The sequence below is a fragment of the Callithrix jacchus genome, chromosome 9, assembly GCF_049354715.1.
Source record: "Callithrix jacchus isolate 240 chromosome 9, calJac240_pri, whole genome shotgun sequence".
Taxonomy (NCBI): domain Eukaryota; kingdom Metazoa; phylum Chordata; class Mammalia; order Primates; family Cebidae; genus Callithrix; species Callithrix jacchus.
This window is the reverse complement of record NC_133510.1, coordinates 134,993,191-135,012,769: the sequence shown is the minus strand read 5'-3', so window position 1 is coordinate 135,012,769 and position 19,579 is coordinate 134,993,191. Positions and strand designations below refer to the sequence as shown.

Sequence of the window (19,579 nt, the reverse complement as noted above, 5' to 3'; positions counted from 1 at the left end):
GACTTGACAGGGTCTCATATAAGCTCACCCTCTCTGTCCTCTTATCTAATTCTCCCCTCCTTGCTCATCAGCTATTACTTCTGAGGCCTCCTGCCAGATGGGAGAGGATTTCAGACTGACTCCCAACAGAAGAAAGCTGATTCAGCCTTCAGCATCATTTGAAAAGTCTGAGCTCAGAATGTTGTTTTCCACAGAAAAATAAGCCAAGTGACTTCACGCAGAGAATCAGTTTTGAATAATGGCCCTGGACTCTTAGAAACATCAATATAATTAAAGTGAAAAGCTCATTCTGTATTATGAGAAACAAACAGCTACAAAGGACATTTAGGGCCACTTTGAGCAATGAGGCTGCGGCCTGCAGGGAAGGTGACATACGTCTGTGGGTGGTCTGTGTGTGGCACCGTGCTTCCCAGGAGAAGGCCCTGTGTGGGAAACGCAGCGGTGGTACCCATGGCAGAGCGGTCACCATGTCTGCAAACGACTTTCAGGAAGGCGCGCAGGCGCGGGTCAGCGTGGAGAGCACAGATGAGTGAGCACACGCACATGTGCACGTTCGCCTGGGGTGCCGGGGCCATCTTACCATTCTTTCAAATTTTTTGAAGGTTTAAAACTTTTCAAAAAGCAAAATTCCTGGAGTTCCTACTTTTTTTATTCTTTCCAACTTTCTCCTCCTCGTCCCGCCCTCCACCCTCCGTTAGGCCCTGGTGACTGTCGTTCCCTTCTCTGTGACCATGTGCACTCAGTGTTTAGCTCTCACTTATAAGCGAGAACAAGCGGTGTTTGGTTTTCCGTTCCTGTGTTCATTCATTTATTTTTAAGAGAGAGATTAGGTTGAAAGTTTATAAAATGATTTTTAAGCCGCTCTTAAAATAACATAAAACCACAGTTGTTTTTTTTTTTTTTTTTTGAGACGGAGTCTCACTCTGTTGTTCAGGCTGCAGTGCATTGGTGCAATCTAGGCTCACCACAACCTTCGCCTCCTGGGTTCAAGCAATTCTCCTGCAGCAGCCTCCCAAGTGGTTGGGATTACAGGCATGCGCCACCACACCTGGCTAAAAACCGTAACTTTTTAAGCTACTGTCTAATTGCAGATCTAAACCTATTCTAATATTACAGTTCAAATATTAAGTCAGCTTTTAATTCAACTGCAGACAGGACTAGCCACCGCAATGCTCAGCTTTGCCATAGTTAATTGACACAAAGATAAGCCTCCTTTAATCCTAAAAGGATGTGTACTACTATAGTAATTTTTCTTACTTTAAAAGGTATGTCTCCAAAATGCTCCTGAACTCCCCAAAGAATCTCTAGATATTCTTGAAGTATAGTTTAAATACAAAATAAAATTCAGAGACGAAATTGCTATAAAGAATCTACAATAAAACAAGATTCAAAAATGATGTGACTGAAAACAGCAGAGTTTTCACTGAATGTGACCAATCGCTGCACTGCTGAAGGGACCAGTGCTTCCTGAATGTGACCAATCGCTGCACTGCTGAAGGGATAAGTGCTTCCTGAATGTGACCAATCGCACTGCTGAAGGGACCAGTGCTTCCTGAATGTGACCAACTGCTGCACTGCTGAAGGGACCAGTGCTTCCTGAATGTGACCAATCGCACTGCTGAAGGGACCGGTGCTTCCTGAATGTGACCAATCGCTGCACTGCTGAAGGGACTGGTGCTTCCTGAATGTGACCAACTGCTGCACTGCTGAAGGGACCAGTGCTTCCTGAATGTGACCAACTGCTGCACTGCTGAAGGGATAAGTGCTTCCTGAATGTGACCAATCGCTGCACTGCTGAAGGGACTGGTGCTTCCTGAATGTGACCAATCGCTGCACTGCTGAAGGGACCAGTGCTTCCTGAATGTGACCAATCGCTGCACTGCTGAAGGGATAAGTGCTTCCTGAATGTGACCAATCGCATTGCTGAAGGGACCGGTACTTCCTGAATCTGACCAATCGCACTGCTGAAGGGACCAGTGCTTCCTGAATGTGACCAATCGCACTGCTGAAGGGACCAGTGCTTCCTGAATGTGACCAATCACACTGCTGAAGGAACCAGTGCTGTGACCAACTGCTGCACTGCTGAAGGAACCAGTGCTTCCTGAATGTGACCAATTGCACTGCTGAAGGGACCAGTGCTTCCTGAATGTGACCAATCGCACTGCTGAAGGAACCAGTGCTGTGACCAACTGCTGCACTGCTGAAGGAACCAGTGCTTCCTGAATGTGACCAATCGCACTGCTGAAGGGACCGGTGCTTCCTGAATGTGACCAATCGCACTGCTGAAGGGACCGGTGCTTCCTGAATGTGACCAATCGCACTGCTGAAGGGACCGGTGCTTCCTGAATGTGACCAATCGCTGCACTGCTGAAGGGACCGGTGCTTCCTGAATGTGACCAATCGCTGCACTGCTGAAGGGACCGGTGCTTCCTGAATGTGACCAATCGCTGCCCTGCTGAAGGAACCGGTGCTTCCTGAATGTGACCAATCGCTGCACTGCTGAAGGGACCGGAGCTTCCTGAATGTGACCAATCGCTGCACTGCTGAAGGAACCAGTGCTTCCTGAATGTGACCAATCGCTGCACTGCTGAAGGGACCGGAGCTTCCTGAATGTGACCAATCGCTGCACTGCTGAAGGAACCAGTGCTTCCTGAATGTGACCAATCGCTGCCCTGCTGAAGGGACCGGTGCTTCCTGAATGTGACCAATCGCTGCCCTGCTGAAGGAACCGGTGCTTCCTCAAGGCCTCTGGTCTCGGGCACCAACATGAGCAATCCCCTTGGCACCAGAGCCAGTGTCTCCTGAAGGCCTCTAGTCTGAGGCCTTTGGTGCAGGAGACTTGTAAGGCAGCCACGTAATAACCCCCATGTAAGACCCTATCCCTGTTCACACCAGAGGAAGGAGCCACCTCTTTCTGGAGTATCCCTCTTCCTTTTTCTCTTAAAGTGCTGCTACCATTGACACAGACCTTGGCAAAAGAATTTGTGCCCTAAGTGTGAGCTCAATACTGGTGCTCCTGCAGAGGCAGGGCTCCAGTGAAGCCTGTCTGCATTTCCTCAGCAGGACGCACGGGAGGCTCTCCCTAAGCCCTCCTGCCAGCCCCATAAAGGCAGTGGTGAAGCAGAGGCTCGTCTGAAACTGCAGGCAGTATTTGGTGTTTATGTGAACAAGTGCGCTTACAGGGGAACTGCTGTCAAATTCTTAGACTCACGGCCATAAAGCAAAAGCTGGTCACTCCATGTAGGAAGGAAGAGCTGGAGGTTCCTATCCCTCACTCAGGCCAGAGACCACGGCAGCTGGAGGGAGGCACACCCTCACCTGCTTCTATCTACCCGGCAGCCCCGCATATACCAGCTCAGAGCTTCCTTAACATACCTCTACGCTCAAAGGACTCTCCTCAATTTTCCCAGCTTCTGCTTCTGGCAGAGGATTTTTTAGGGTCTGTAAAAATAAAGCCGCTTTCCTTTTACGTTCTGCTTGAAGCTGTTTCTCTTTGGACTCCTTAGACGCCTGGGCCAGCTTTTCCCGGGCTGCAGCTGCGAGGCGATCTTCCAGCTTTTGCTTTGCTTAAGGAATCAATAAGAAAAAAGAGAACGTTTAGAGCAAGCCGTATTTTATCTCATCTTACTTTTCACAGGTTGCAAAAGCGTCATACAGAGTAGTTAGTTAAAATTTTTGAATAGGTACATACATTGGACAAATCAAATTTTGAGAGAATGAGTTTATAACGTGCCCTTCTCTGGACCTTCTACTTTGAGAGTTCAAAGGGTGACGAGATGCTACACTAATGAAAACTGGAGTAAGGAACACCTCTCAATATATACCCAAAATATTCACACCAGGCAACAAACACTCTATCCAGTGTTTTATTCCAAAGGATCCGACAGTTGTTTAGCTTACAGGCAGTAAGGACAGGCTGAGATGCACAGGCATGAGTCTGCTCAGGGAGAACACAGTGGAAGCTCCTCACGGTGAGGTGCATTGTGGTTGAAAAACAGCCTGTTTAAATGTTGCTTGATCTGAACATGTGTATACAGAAAAAGCAATTTCGGAAAACCAGTTAGAGCAGGTAACAACCACCAATGCAGCAACCATCATCTGAGTGCTTTGATGCAGAACAGAATTTATTTTGGAGTCGGGTAGGAAGACTATGTGCTGTCCCCATGCTGCTGGCAGAGCTGGGGCGGCTGTGGTGGCCGTGCTGGCCTGTGAAGACGAGCCACAGCCTGAAAACCAGCTGGGTACACACCACCTTCCAGGGCCCGATGGTTCTGCACGGAGGCAGCCTCACGAAAGGGCATCTCTCAGTTTGGTTCCTGAGCTGGAAAGAGAGGCTGAGCCTTTCACCCTGGGATGCCAGCCAAGCGCAAAGTGAGCCTCCGTAAATACATTCTGTGGTGGCACATCAGGGTTAAGACGGCCAGCCCAGTTTCTCCAAAAACCAACTGCCAACGGCACTGCATTTGAGGCTCAGTGAAGAGCAGAGCTCATTTCTTTAACAGAGAATGTTTCAAAACCTCAGACACGTTACACAACTCCCAAATGGTTCTGATTTCCAAAGCCTTCCGATTCTAGTTGGCAGTCTCCATATTTCTGGCTTAGCAGATAAATCTTATATTTATGTATTTCCTTGCTTTCAAGAAGTTAAAAGCTATCAACAAACCTTGCTTTGCTTCTAGCTCCTCCTGGGTAAGTTGAGGCTTCTTCTCCTCAACAACTACACAGGGCGGGGCAGCTGCTGGGTTAGGGTTGGCAGCACTACTAGAACTTTCTTGGCCTTCTTTGCTTTCTTCATCCTCATCACTGTCATCATCTAGCTTAACACGATTTTTTTCCAGGGGAAGCAGATCATTTTCTTTGGCCTTGATTGCAAAGCTTATTGGAGCAAATGAAGCTATTGAGGAAAGGTGAAAATTACGATACATGTTTAGGTAACAAGAAGCACCGAGCGGAAATCTTCGCAGGCCCTGCTAACCCCCTGAGCATTGGCTGGTGGGAAGGGGACAGCTAGCATGGAGCCAAATCTTATGCAGGGGCTGCGGCAAGCCCCTAAACCGTGTCCTGGGGCAGGGGCAGTGAGGGACGCCTATGCTGTCAGAGCAACCCTGTGCAGGTGTGCACTGCAACGGCATGGGGCTGGGGTGAGCCCCTAAACCGTGTCCCGCGGCAGGGAGAAGTGGGGGGTGCCCGTTCATCAGAGCAACCCTGTGCAGGTGTGCACTGCAAGGTGTGGGGCTGGGGTGAGCCCCTAAACCATGTCCCACGGCAGGGCAGCCCACGCTGTGGGAACCGCACTCACTGGGGACTGCACGGCAGGGACACACTCACTGATGCCAGGGCAGTCACCTGCAATTTTTAATGGTCAATTATTGTCATTTTTCTTTAAAAAAATGTTCACGGCTCAGCATATATCTGAATTTGCTTCAGTAGGCATATGATGTGACTCCACTACAAACAGGGAAATTCCCCATTATACAAACTAACCTTTCCTTACAAAGCAAAAATGACAGAATCCATGCCTTTATTCAGCAAACATTTTTACCTACTTGTGACAGGCATTATGTTAGACCATTTTCCATACCTGTAAGAAAATTTCAAACCCAGTGTAACAAAAATTTAGGAGCAATCCCTCCTCCTAGAATATTCAGTTAAATGTAACAGAAATACAGAGGCCCCAAAGAAAAAAATCATCTTCCCTGCCCCCCCACCCCCCGACTCAATGAACACTGAGTCCCTTCCTCTTTTAGATGCTGTGATAAATGGCTCTTGGCAAGAGCTCATTGGTTGCAATAAGGTATGGCATTTTCAAAAATATTAGTTATTATTTATAAAGACTATTCAAGTAACCCACAAGGAAGGGGACGTCAAGTGCACTGCGAACCAGGTGACTGAGGGAGTGTGCTCTGGTAAACAAGGCAGGTTCTGGAAGGGCTGCAAATGCCATGTGTCAGGCTGCGGCTGGAGCACAAGGGGGCTACCTGGCTGGCCCTGGAGGACGTCCTCTTGCTTTAGCATTACAGCTCCAAACCCATGTGTGATGTGAAGCAGACAGTTAAGTACGTGACAGCCCAGACCCTCTGCAATGTAACCACTTTTCATCAATGACCGCCTCGAGTGACCGGGCACACACCAAGATGCCAGGGCCAGGAGAGCAGCATTTCATAAGGCAAAAATAAGCAGGAGCAAAATGAGCCTGGTATTATCTGTGCAACGCCACCCCTACTTGTGCAGTGCGTATTCACATTCATAAAAACCCCCCTAAAACACACACACAAGGAACTGAAAATGTGTTTTGTAAGGATAGGCATTATTAACCATTTTATTGTGGTTACGTTTTTAAAAGTCTTTACTTTTAGAGATACACGCTAAAGTATTCATGAAAAAAGTGCTATGATGATGGAGACTGACTTCAGAATATTCTGTAAGTGGCATTTAATAAAGTGACTGAGACACCTAAGGTAGTGCCATCCCCAGGGCCAGCAGCTGAAGCCAGATGACGAGCATGTGTGGGGGGTATGAGCAGTCATTATGTGACACTCTGTTTTTGTACATGTTTGAGATTTTCCATAAGAAAAAAAAAACTGGTCAGGTGTGGTGGCTCACGCCTATAATCCCAGCACTCTGGGAGGCCGAGGTGGATGGATCACCTGAGGTCAGGAGTTCGAGACCAGCCTGGCCAACATGGTGAAACCGCATTGCTACTAAAAATATGAAAATTAGCTGGGTTTGGTGGTGTGTGTTTGTAGCCGCAGCTATTTGGGAGGCTGAGGCAGGAAAATCCCTTGAACCTGGGAGGCAGAGGTTGCAGTAAGCCAAAATCATGCCACTGCACTCCAGGCCTGGGTGACAGTGAGATTCTGTGTCAAAAAAACAAAACAAAACAAAACAAAAAACCAAAACTAACAAGGGGCTAGACTAAAATATATCACAAAACGATTTTAAAACAGTATTCCCAAACCATCTCCCCAAATTAGAAAAATATGCAATCAACAAATAAGAGCAATGTAACAGATGAAGCTTCTGGAACACTTCCTAGCAATGCTTATTTCATCTTACATTTTGTTCTATCTATTCTTTTCCAGACAGGGTCCCACTGTGCTGCCCAGGCTGCAGTGCAGTGGTGCAGTCATGGCTTATTGCAGCCTTGACCTCCTGGCCTCAAGTGACCCTCCTGCTGGAGCCTCCTGAAGTGCTGGGATTAGAAGCATGAGCTGCGTGCCCAGCCTCAAGTAGACTTTTTTTTTTTTTTTTTTGAGACAGAGTCTTGCTCTTGTCACCCAGGCTGGAGTGCAGTGGTGCAATCTCACTCACTGCAACCTCTGCCTCCCGAGTTCAAGTGATTCTCCTGCCTCAGCCTCCTGAGTAGTTGGGATTACTGGCACCATGCCCAGTGAATTTTTTGTATTTTTAGTAGAGACCGGGTTTTGCAATGTTGGCCAGGCTGGTCTCGAACTCCTGACCTCAGGTGATCCACCCGCCCTGGACTCTCGAGTAGACATTTTAAAGCTAGTATCTATTCACATCAAACACAAAGCCAAAAAGCACAGCTATCCACTACACAGAGTGGCCTATGACACATGGCCCGCAGGCTACACACTACAGAGCGGCCTATGACACACGGCCGGCAGGCTACACACTACACAGAGTGGCCTATGACACACGGCCCGCAGGCTACACGCTACACACTACACAGAGTGGCCTATGACACATGGCCCGCAGGCTACACACTACACAGAGTGGCCTATGACACACGGCCCTCAGGTACACACTACACAGAGTGGCCTATGACACACGGCCGGCAGGCTACACACTACACAGAGTGGCCTATGACACACGGCCCGCAGGCTACACACTACACAGAGTGGCCTATGACACACGGCCCACAGGCTACACACTACACAGAGTGGCCTATGACACACGGCCCGCAGGCTACACACTACACAGAGTGGCCTATGACACACGGCCCGCAGACTACACACTACACAGAGTGGCCTATGACACACGGCCCTCAGGTACACACTACACAGAGTGGCCTATGACACACGGCCCACAGGCTACACACTACACAGAGTGGCCTATGACACATGGCCCTCAGGTACACACTACATAGAGTGGCCTATGACACACGGCCCGCAGGCTACACACTACACAGAGTGGCCTATGACACATGGCCCGCAGGCTACACACTACAGAGCGGCCTATGACACACGGCCCGCAGGCTACAAACTACACAGAGTGGCCTATGACACACGGCCCGCAGACCACACACTACACAGAGTGGCCTATGACACACGGCCCGCAGACTACACACTACACAGAGTGGCCTATGACACACGGCCCGCAGGCTACACACTACACAGAGTGGCCTATGACACACGGCCCGCAGGTACACACTACACAGAGTGGCCTATGACACACGGCCCTCAGGTACACACTACACAGAGTGGCCTATGACACATGACCCGCAGGTACACACTACACAGAGTGGCCTATGACACACGGCCCGCAGGCTACACACTACAGTGTGGCCTATGACACACGGCCCGCAGGTACACACTACACAGAGTGGCCTATGACACACGGCCCGCAGACTACACACTACACAGAGTGGCCTATGACACACGGCCCGCAGACCACACACTACACAGAGTGGCCTATGACACACGGCCCGCAGACCACACACTACACAGAGTGGCCTATGACACACGGCCCGCAGACTACACACTACACAGAGTGGCCTATGACACACGGCCCGCAGGCTACACACTACACAGAGTGGCCTATGACACACGGCCCTCAGGTACACACTACACAGAGTGGCCTATGACACACGGCCCGCAGGCTACACACTACACAGAGTGGCCTATGTGTACACATACAATACACACACGGCCCGCAGGTACACACTACACAGAGTGGCCTATGACACACGGCCCGCAGACTACACACTACACAGAGTGGCCTATGACACACGGCCCGCAGACCACACACTACACAGAGTGGCCTATGACACACGGCCCGCAGACTACACACTACACAGAGTGGCCTATGACACACGGCCCGCAGGCTACACACTACACAGAGTGGCCTATGACACACGGCCTGCAGGCTACACACTACACAGAGTGGCCTATGACACACGGCCCTCAGGTACACACTACACAGAGTGGCCTATGACACACGGCCCGCAGGCTACACACTACAAAGAGTGGCCTATGACACACGACCCGCAGGTACACACTACACAGAGTGGCCTATGACACACGGCCCGCAGGCTACACACTACAAAGAGTGGCCTATGACACACGACCCGCAGGTACACACTACACACAGTAGGTACACACTACACAGACTACACACAGTACACACATAGGCCTATGTGTACACATACAATACACACACGGCCCGCAGGTACACACTACACAGAGTGGCCTATGACACATGGCCCCCAGTGCACACTACACAGAGTGGCCTATGACACATGGCCCGCAGGTACACACTACACAGAGTGGCCTATGACACACGGCCCCCAGTGCACACTACACAGAGTGGCCTATGACACAAGGCCCCCAGTGCACACTACACAGAGTGGCCTATGACACAAAGCCCCCAGTGCACACTACACAGAGTGGCCTATGACACAAGGTCCCCAGGCCTCCCTTACTCAGCCTTTACAACTCCACAGAAGGACACTGAGAGGCTCCCCATTTTAGAGACTGGAAAACCAAGGGTGAAAAGGTTTATGTTTCTCAAGGTCCCACAGGTCAGTGCAGGGAATCAGGAATTACTTCTCTGTGTGGAATTTTTCAATCACAAAGTTGTTGCTTCTGCCTAGCATCTTCCTTGCAGATGCCATCACAGCACATGGAAGCATGTCCTACAGCCTCAGGGAATGGTTCCACTGCATTCAGAATAAAACCCAGTTCCTTCCCAAGGCTGCAAGTCCCTGCGTGATTGCGGCCACTGCTCCACTTTCACCGGGCTGTCCTCCGTCTGAGAGCTGCCTGCTCTTCTCCTGTCTCTTTGATATTCTTCAAGGACTGGCCCCCACGAGGCTTCCTCAGACAGGCCTGCCCAAACTCTTTGCTGCACACCATTCACTATGGTTTGCATTCACCCGCCACCGGTCTGCTAGCTCCTAGCCGGTGCAGGACAGGGCCACGCAGGGACAGACGTGTGGCTCATGTGGCCTCTGGCACCCCTGAGTGAATCCTCCATCTTCCATAGCAAAAAGGTTTCTGTTTTTCAGCTAACAACTTTTATTGCTAACTTCTAACTTAAAAGTGATATACATTTTCTCCATGGGAAAATTGGAAAACATATGAGCAAAAATAAAGGCCAACTGCAATTCCAATATGGGAAAAAGTCATCTGACGGCAGTTAGTGGATGCCGGGGGAGACATGTACAATGTACACGTGTGTGTAAAATGGGCACAAGCTCCCAGTTAAACTCCTTTACAGTGCGGACATGTTTCCACATCAACACGGTGCACTCAGACAGCAGCGGATAGTATGGACACACCAGTTCAAACTTTCCCATAACTGTCTCCAGCTTTTTATTTTAAAAGACAAGCATGCTGTACAAGGAACATCACTGTACAGACATCGTAGGGAAACACATGTTTCTAGGAGCAGAAGGTCATTTGCATTCAAAATTCAGTCCACGTCTGAAACCAGTTCAGCAATGTGCATCAACTTACACTTCCAAAAACTGCCCACAGACTCTCTACCATTGTTACTCTTTAAACTTTGTCAATTAAAGGAAAAAATAACAACTTGTTAATGAGGATACACTGAAAAATATATTTACTGGCCATGGATTTTTCTTCTTCCTGGAGCCATCTTTTCATGTCCTTCGTCTACTTCTCTAGGGCGCCCAGTCTTGTCTTACTGAGCTATGAAGGCTCTTTCTGCAGTAAGGATGCTAACCGTCACCTCTGTATGTCAGCAGTCACTGCCACTTCTCTACCTGTCTTTCCATTTTATTCAGGCTATGCCCCCATTACACCTACTAATCGTTCCCCGATTTACCGCCTCAGTTCTCGGACACTTCTTTCCAGCTCCAAGATTATTTTGGAAAATTACCTTTGCATTTTCTACTTTTATATTTTACATTTAAATACGGAATTTATTTGGAATTATGGTTGTCAAGTGTCTTATTATTTTTCAAAATGGAAAGCCTGTTTTCCCATCATCAATTATTGGTACACTAAAGTCGTTGCCTCACCCAAAATCATACAAATCTGAGAGAATGCTGCTGCCTTCTTGGCATCTGAGAAAGCCACTCGCCTGTTAATAATACTAGATTTTCTCATTTTGTGACACACTGGGATTCCTGGAACAATCCTACTTGCTCATAAGCTATTACTGTTTTCACATCTGTACTTGTGACTGTGGTCTACAGACTGCCAAGCTTTGAGAGTTTCATCCTTCTTCATCTTTCCCAATGCTCTGCAGTGGCTTTAACAGTGTAGGCTTCTATTTCTTGAGGGTGAATTAACTTGACCTTTAATTTGTCTTGGCTGACTGCCTGGGTGTAGAGGTATTTCACTAACCAATTATTTAAAAAATTCTTTCAGGTCTACAGATCTATGTCAGTTCATTATTTCTTTATGAAATAATTTCAGCAACTTACGTTTTCTTAGAAAATGCCATTTTTCACTGATTTTCAAATTCATTCAAATTTAAAACAATATATGTTCTCGAATACTGTATTTTCTAGTGTTAATTTCTAGTTGTATCTTGTGTACTTTAAAAAAATCTATGACTTTTTTCCTCTGTTGTGCAGGCTAGAGCACAGTGGTGTGGTCTTGACTCACTGCAACCTCTGTCTCCTGGATCACATGATCATCCCATCTTAGCCCCCCAAGTAGCTGGGAGCCAGATGTGTGCCATCACACCTGGCTAATTTTATTTTTTTTTGTACAGACATGGTCTCACGATGTTGTCCAGGCTGGTCTCCACCTCCCAGGCTTAAGCGATCCTCCCACTTCACAGCCTCCATAAGGAGCTGGTACTACAGGTGTGCACCACCACTCCAGGCTAAATTTTTTTATTTTTAGCAGAGATGGAGTTTTGTCATGTTGCCCAGGCTGGTCTTGAACTCCTGGACTCAAGTGATCTGCCTGCCTCAGCCTCCCGAAGTGCTGGGATTACAAGCGTGAGCCACCACACTCCCCAGCAATTTATTTCTAAGCAATCTTTCCCACATGTCAGATTATCAGTAGCACTAATTTTATAATATTTTCTATTTCGTGGAATACACATGAGACCTAAAGATTTTTCTCCTGTTATGCAGGAGTCTGTCTCAGAGATGCCCATATGCCTGGAGGCTCAGATATGTCTCCCCCCAACTTTGGAATCTCTGTGGCGCAATGACGTTTGTCTCCTTATCCTTTCAGAGAGAGGCTGGCCTGTGCGTTCTGAGAACTGAGAGTTGGCATGGGTTTTGTGGGATATCGGGTAGTACATCTCTGTTCAAGTGTCTCAGGCTTGGGTGGGTGTAGACGGGAAACTTCTGGGTGTGCTGTTTCATCTGCTAGGTTCTAGGACAATCAGGGAAGTGTGGAGGAAGCCATCTGGCTGGCAGCAGCCTTGTGTGCAGGGTTGCTCCTCTACGGGCCCCACAGCTGGCTGGGGCCAGGTGTCTTCACTGGGCTCACAACCCCTGGAACAGGAGGCAGGCTTGGGCTGTGGGAGCTCTCCGGGGTGTGAAAAGGGACGGGTGCTGCCTCCTCTGGGTGCTCCCCATCTGTTCCAGCCTCCTGGCTGCCCCTGTGACTGATGGCTGACTCCCCTGGGATCCCTGACCTGAGTTTCAAGGGTATGTCCCTGCGAACTCTAGGTGTGCCACTTATCCCGACTTATAGACAGTACCTGCCCATTTCTAGAATAATCAGTGTTTTCATCCTCTACTTACTATGTTCTTTGGTTATTCCAATGACAGTGTGAGGGTGGCAGGGACAAGTGAGATGAATCATTTGTGCTCAGGAACCTCCTGGAATGAGAGGCCCAAAGACACACACAGTGAACTGCCTCATTAGCGGCTCATCCGCATTGACTTGGTTCCACGGAATGCTCACCATTCTCACACAAAAAGGCATCTTTATGCAAAGGATGGCCCTCTTGCCTCTTGCCACCCCAGCCCACTTTCTCAACCTCTTATCTCCAGGCTGACCAAAGAGCTGTCACTTCGCCCCACTGCCACACCTGTCACACACCACGCCAGGCCACCAATTCCAGCAGAAACCTCTCAAGTTGCTCCTCCGGCTTAATTGTGTCACGAAGTCACCAGACTGGATAAAGTTATTTTTCTGACCTAAAACCTGTCAGGTGTGCTGCCCCTCCCCCAGGGGGAGCGCCTGGGCAAGCTGGCCAGGGCTCCTTCACCAGCCACCCCCCAGTCACTGCTGACAGCTCACCACATCTCAGCACAGGGCAGGCGGCTGGCACCACGGGGCTTCTGCCTGGGGCTGTGCTCCTGTCCCCACCACAGGACTTCTGCCTGGGGCTGTGCTCCTGTCCCCACCACAGGGCTTCTGCCTGGGCTGTGCTCCACCAGCGGAACACCTCTCCTCCACGGAAACTCCCTCCCCTGGGGGAAGGCCACTGCTGCTCATATGGCCTTCCACAAGGTTCCTGGCTAATGAGCCTGCTCTGGCCTTTTCTTCTGTCTGCTTTTTATTGTTACATGCGTATCTGTCCTGCAACATGAAAGTCTCCCTCCAAGAACATAACAAAGTAACTGAAATGGAGTGAAGTATTGCCTGGTAGAGATTCTCAAGGCACCTACTTTGACAAATAAATGAATGAATTTCATTGGTACAACAGTTTGCACATAAAGTTTCAGATGTCCCAGGGAGTATGAAGCATTACTGAAACTTTCTAAAAATGTCCAGTACACTGAACAGACTGTAAAACAGACACATACCTAAGAGCTGCTCACACCTACGTTACCTCTAATGCCACACTAGGCAAGCCTGATGCAGCACGGAAGGCGGTTTTACCAGTGCAACCTCGCGGGGGCCGCAAGCCCCGCCCCAGCCTGCAGGCGAGGGCGCAGAGCCTGAGGTCACTGAGGATACCAGCTCGCTGACTTAGGTGGAATGTGCAAGGCCAACATGCAGGTGGCAGCGTACCTTTCACCAGCTTCCCGTCTGGGACGGATTTGCTGGATGACGCCTCCTTCTTCCCGCCTGAGCCTGCCCGTGCTCCCACCTCAGCTGCATCTTCAGGCGCACCATCTTCTCCAGCGTCACTCGGCTTCTCAGGAGCAGAGTCTGTGGGAGCCTCTTCTGGTGTGGACACAGCCTAGCGATTAAATGTCATTACAAACTGTCAGCAGGAAATTATACAGAATTTGTCAAAAAAAGAGAGAGGTACACGTTTCACTGGACAACAGCGACTGTATGGTACTGCCCAAGTAGCACCGGGCACAGATGCCCAAATCCAGATCTGCTATTTTTTCACATAACAGAATGTATCAAAGAGGAGTGGAAGATTTTCTCCTGTCTGAAAAAAACATTACACTCTTTGAAACTGCCTTGGGAACCAATCTTCAGATGCTGATTACTGAGAATCCTTTAAAATACCAAATTATCCCCATCACCTACAGATGAGTCAGTTTCTTTCAGTTTGGGCCATCAGAGATAAAGGTCTGAAGCAATCTCCTGAGAAGCAAGGCCTACATCATCTCTTCACCAAAACTGGTTTTACAAAAATGTCAGGGTGTCTGTATAACCGAGAAGAGCAGAGCAAAGGCAGAAGAGGGGCCTGGAGGACAAGAGCACCATGCCAAGGACCGGGTGAGGGGAAGGGCACACAGAAGCAGGCAGGCTGCACTCAGAGCACTCCTGGCACCAGCTGGCCAGGCAGGAGGTGCCCGCTTATGTTTTATGTATTTCATATGTGTTAGCACCAAAGAAGCAGGGTTCTCTTTGCTTAGAACATGCTGGACATATGATCATCAATGCTGGGAACTTGGGCAGATGCTTTCAACAGAAGTTCCAGAGCTAAGGGGGACGTGAAAGACGGAGTATGCCAGACATACAATAAAAAAGGTGAAGAATCACCCAGCCCTTTCACTTGCAGGAGAATAAACAGAAAGTGACCTCTGATCTGGAAGGCAGAGCCACCTGTCTGCTTCACAGCCTCCCTGCGTTCAGACACATACCTGCATGCTATCGCCCCCTTCCTTCTGGAGGAAGAACTGCTTCTTAAACTCGTAATAAGCATTATACTGGTGCCACGGCTGCAGGAACTCAAATCTGAGCAGAAACAGAAAGAAAACGGGTCATTTATCAAGACAAGTGCACTGCAGTAACAAGAGACGCTGTTCTCAGCACTTTAAGATGACTGGCTCTCTAATGATCTCAACAACCCCACAAGGTGGTCACTGTGATAGCCACTTATTTTACAGATGAGGAAGAGTCCACACAGCGGGAGAAATCGCTTGCCCAGGATTACACAGGTCATACTGCAAATACGACATATTTTTATGCTTTACCAGTACCGAGGCATGGGACATCACTTGGTTTTTAAAAAGAAGGGTTTGCATCTAAATTTTTAAGGCACATTCTTGAAAACCATGAATTCCAGGTTTTTATTTTAGGTAGCTTCAAAATTCTTACTTAAAACATGCAACAAACAAAAAACAGGTAACATAATTTAAAAACACCCCTCAAACTCTAAGCAATTTAACAAGCCGATTAAAAACTGGCCGGGTGTGGTGGCTCACGACTGTAATCCCAGCACTTTGGGAGGCTGCGGTTGTCGATCACTTGAGGTCAGGAGTTCGAGACCAGCTTGGCCAACATGGTGAAACCCCATCTCTAGTAAATTACAAAAATCAGCCAGGCGTGGTGGTGCATGCCTGTAATCCCAGCTATCTGGGAGGCTGAGGCAGGAGAATTACTTGTTTCCAGGAGGTGGAAACTGCAGCGCTGAGATCGTGCCATTGCACTCCAGCCTGGGAGACAGAGTGAGACTCCTTCTCAAAAACAACAAAAAAGGGCATTCGAGCCAAGAAAAGGATTAAAAACATTAAACAATTAATTCTGTATCTACGTTTTAACAAAAAGGCTAAACAAAACCCCCAAATACCATATACCTATCCAAATACCATATATCTATCACAGACAAAATTCTTCATCTGACCTTTGATCGTTCTTGGCACGAACACTGGTCTCAAACTTCAGGCCGTTCCGGGCGACATACTCGGCCAGCTTGTCAATCACAGGCTGGACGTCAGGGGGCGGGGGGATGATGGCAGCCACGGGGGCAAGTGCACTGCAGGAGAAGAGTCTGTGAGACCCCCCAGGCCTCAAGGGCTCACCCAGCTCAGTCCCGGTTGCCAGGGGGTGCTCATCGCCTCAGATACCCAGAGAGACATGTGAGTTATAAACAGTACACAGGAGAGGCTCCTGCTGAAGGTAACACATATGACAGAAATCAGAGTCAACTACACAGGATCGCTGTCAAGAGTGAAAATGGGGATTTTAGTGATAAAAGGTGCATTTTCCCTACTAATTAACATTTACTTCCAATCACAAGCTAATTCTTAGGAACAACCAAGAATAAGTGGGTTTTTTGGTTGTTATATTGAAAAAAAGTCAACAGGTGTGATTCAACCTCCTTCATTTCAGCTTTCACTCGCTCAGCATGAGCAGAAAGAGCCGTTTTGACAGAAACTGCCCTGTATTGCATTTCCCAAGGGCCTCCTCTCAGGGCGGGGCATTCCAGCCCCTCTGTAATGCCCATGAGCATTCTCTCATTCTCGTTCTCGTCCCATGAACGCTGGGGGCCCTTGCTGCTGGAGAAGCCGGGGCTCCACAGGTCGACGAAAGTAGTTGCCAGCCCCTGCCCCCACCACCTGCCAACAGCCTGGGAGAGTCTCGAGCACCCCAGCATCCCCTGCATCAATGTTATGAACTCTGCACACTTTGAAACAACTGCGGTTTCACTGAACACTGACTCTGCCTAGCACAGCTCGACTGAGACACTCACAAAGCGCAGGAGCAGATACTGGAGATCCGGGGTCAGCGAGCAATGCTAATGAATTCAACTTTAGACGTGGTTTGACTTTAAAAAGTCTGTGCTATGACAATTTCTGTTTTCCAGGAAATAATAACTACTCAGGTAATGGGGACCCCTGTCTGTGATCCAGACTACAAGCCTCCCATGGAGACAGACAGCCCCAGTGACCGTGGTGCTAAGTGACTCATAGCAGGCGGCGGCAGGCGCTGCCCCTACCTTGTGGTGGTGGTGGTGGTGGCCCCACTGCTTGTCTCTGCTGTGGTTGGGGGTGGTGGCGGCGTGGTCCCGGGAGGTGGTGGGGCGGTGGTGGTCACTCCAGGGGAGTTAGACACGGTCACGCCAGCAGGCAAGGTGCTATAGTAGGTGGCCACGTCGATTCCTGGAGGGGGCGGTGCCAGGCAGTAAGTGCCATCCGGCAACATGTAGTAGCTGTAATACATGGCGGCCACTGTCGCTGTGGAGAAACATTTCCCAGGCATGAGCACGGCCGGTGACAGGCTGGTCGGTGAGTCCATAACGCAGCCACAAGAGCCCTCCCCCCAGCAAGGTGCAGCGTTGCCTCTGCCCATTACCAACCACGCCGTTTTCTAGATACTTCTGATACGAGAGAGTTGTCTGTGCAGTATGTAGTTTAGAAGAACCAGGCAAAGCCGCAACACACATCCAAAGACAAATGAAAAGCGAACCGCATGAGGACATTCAAAGCCACCAAACGTGAATATTCTCTAGATAAATTAATGTTCTCCTTAACTTCGAAATGTGCAGGTTAGGAACAGTCCCCCCCATTCCTTTCTCACACGGCCCACCAAGGTCACCTATGCTCAGAATGGCACATGTGAGGGCACGTCTCTGGCACCTCCCACTCTCAAAACAACTTTCATCCTCGAGGCACCGTGCTCCCTCCGTTCACACTTTCATCTGGAAAGCACCCCCCGCCGGAGGCAGCCTGCAGCCCCCGCAACACATGCTGTGCAGGAATTGACTGAGGAAGTTCCCAGGGCATTTCTGTCACAGACAGATGTGTGGCGTCTTCCCACATATTCTGTGCCCACGTGCAAGCATCTGTAGGGTAGTGGCGCTGTCTTAACTAAACATCCTGTGTGTTTATCCTTTTGGGGGCTAAATGTTCAGAACCACGAATCACAGATGATTCAGTGATTAATCATGAAATTTAATTTCCAGTCCTGTTAAGCAACTAGTTCTGACTATACAGAGATTTAATTCCTTCATCTTTATTAGGAGATGGCAAACATTTTTTCTAATTAAAAACTTTTATCTTCATTTTCAATTAATTCACCTTAAAACAGTAACACTGAAAAACAGTGAAAGCTTAACCATGGTTTCCAGTAATATATGCCATGCAGAGAAAAATTTCCGAAGTAAAACAACTTAGAATTTTTCAACCTTTCCATCTTAGATTGGCAAAGCAGCATAATTCCTATGTGCCATAGGCATATTCCCCAGCTGTTAACGACTTTTTATTTAAATTAACTATATATACAAGAACTCCCAAACTGTCATGCTCTAGCTCCATGTTACGTACACACCAACCACTGTTATGCAGAAACAGCAGTATCCCAAATTTTCAAAATAACATATATGGGCTCAATGTACTCCACATTATCGTTCACACAGAAATGTCTGCGTCACATCTCTGACTAAAGGCCAGGGGCAGGGATGAGAGCCTTGGATGCGAGGGGAGGAGGCTGACAGAGGGCTGTCCTGTCTTCACTGTCTCTGCATCCTCTGTACTGAGCACAGTGTGTGCTGTGTGGATGAACTGCCCCAACCATCCGACACAGGCTCTCCTATCACAATCAGGGTCCAGACGAAGCAAGTGCTTCTGTGAGACACAACGTCGTCCCTGAAGAGAGGAGCTGCTGCTCACACCTGCTCCCTGCTGGAGTCATCAGGGATGGAGGCTTCCTCACAGCCCAGTGTGAAGCAGCACTCCAGGGGAGACAGTGCAGCCCAGTGTGCCCTTGGCTCTGGGAAGGGCTGGGTTCTCTAACTCCACCACGGACTGGCTGCTGTCAGGTCTCAAGCCTCCCACCTCAGCAGGAAGGACAGATACCCCATGTCCTGCGCTGGACAGCCAGTCTCATTCCTAAAATGAAGCCCAAATATGTTTTAAACTGGGGCCACAAAGAATTCATAAAAACAAACAAAACAGTTTATAATTATTTCAACCAGTGGTGCATATTACATGGCTCCAAGCTGATACCTACATTCTTTACGTATCTGTGTAAAATGCAATCACACTGGAATACAACAGAGAGGAATAAACCTGTTCTCAAAGTTGAGCACCATTCCTTTGAAAGAACGTGCAGTCTGTTAGTCTATATGACCTTCCTGAGCCTTCCATCTTGTTAAATGAAAACAGCACTGGCAAAATGGCAGACTACTCATCCAATGCAAACACGAAAAATGTTGGCTAAAATACAATGAAGAATTTAGGCTGGGTGCAGTGTCACACCTATCATCCCAGAACTTTGGGAGGCTGAGGTAGGAAGAGGCTTGAGGCCTGGGCAATACTGCAAGACCC

The 19,579-nt window shown here is 48.7% G+C and overlaps 1 protein-coding gene across 4 annotated transcripts in view; it reads right to left on the bottom strand.

Annotated features, from left to right (window-relative positions):
• SFSWAP (splicing factor SWAP) overlaps positions 1–19,579 on the bottom strand; it is a 96,354-nt gene that overhangs the window by 34,638 nt on the left and 42,137 nt on the right. For 3 of the 4 annotated variants that reach the window (XM_009004911.5, XM_017976509.4, XM_078337781.1), the window contains exons 8-13: positions 17,251–17,488; positions 16,156–16,287; positions 15,173–15,266; positions 14,139–14,310; positions 4,664–4,894; positions 3,376–3,566 (exon numbers count right to left, since the gene is read on the bottom strand). In XM_009004911.5, coding sequence (XP_009003159.2) covers positions 3,376–3,566; positions 4,664–4,894; positions 14,139–14,310; positions 15,173–15,266; positions 16,156–16,287; positions 17,251–17,488 — 1,058 coding nt within the window. The remainder of the gene's footprint in view (positions 1–3,375; positions 3,567–4,663; positions 4,895–14,138; positions 14,311–15,172; positions 15,267–16,155; positions 16,288–17,250; positions 17,489–19,579) is intronic. The other variant, XM_035258221.3, reaches the window with a different exon arrangement.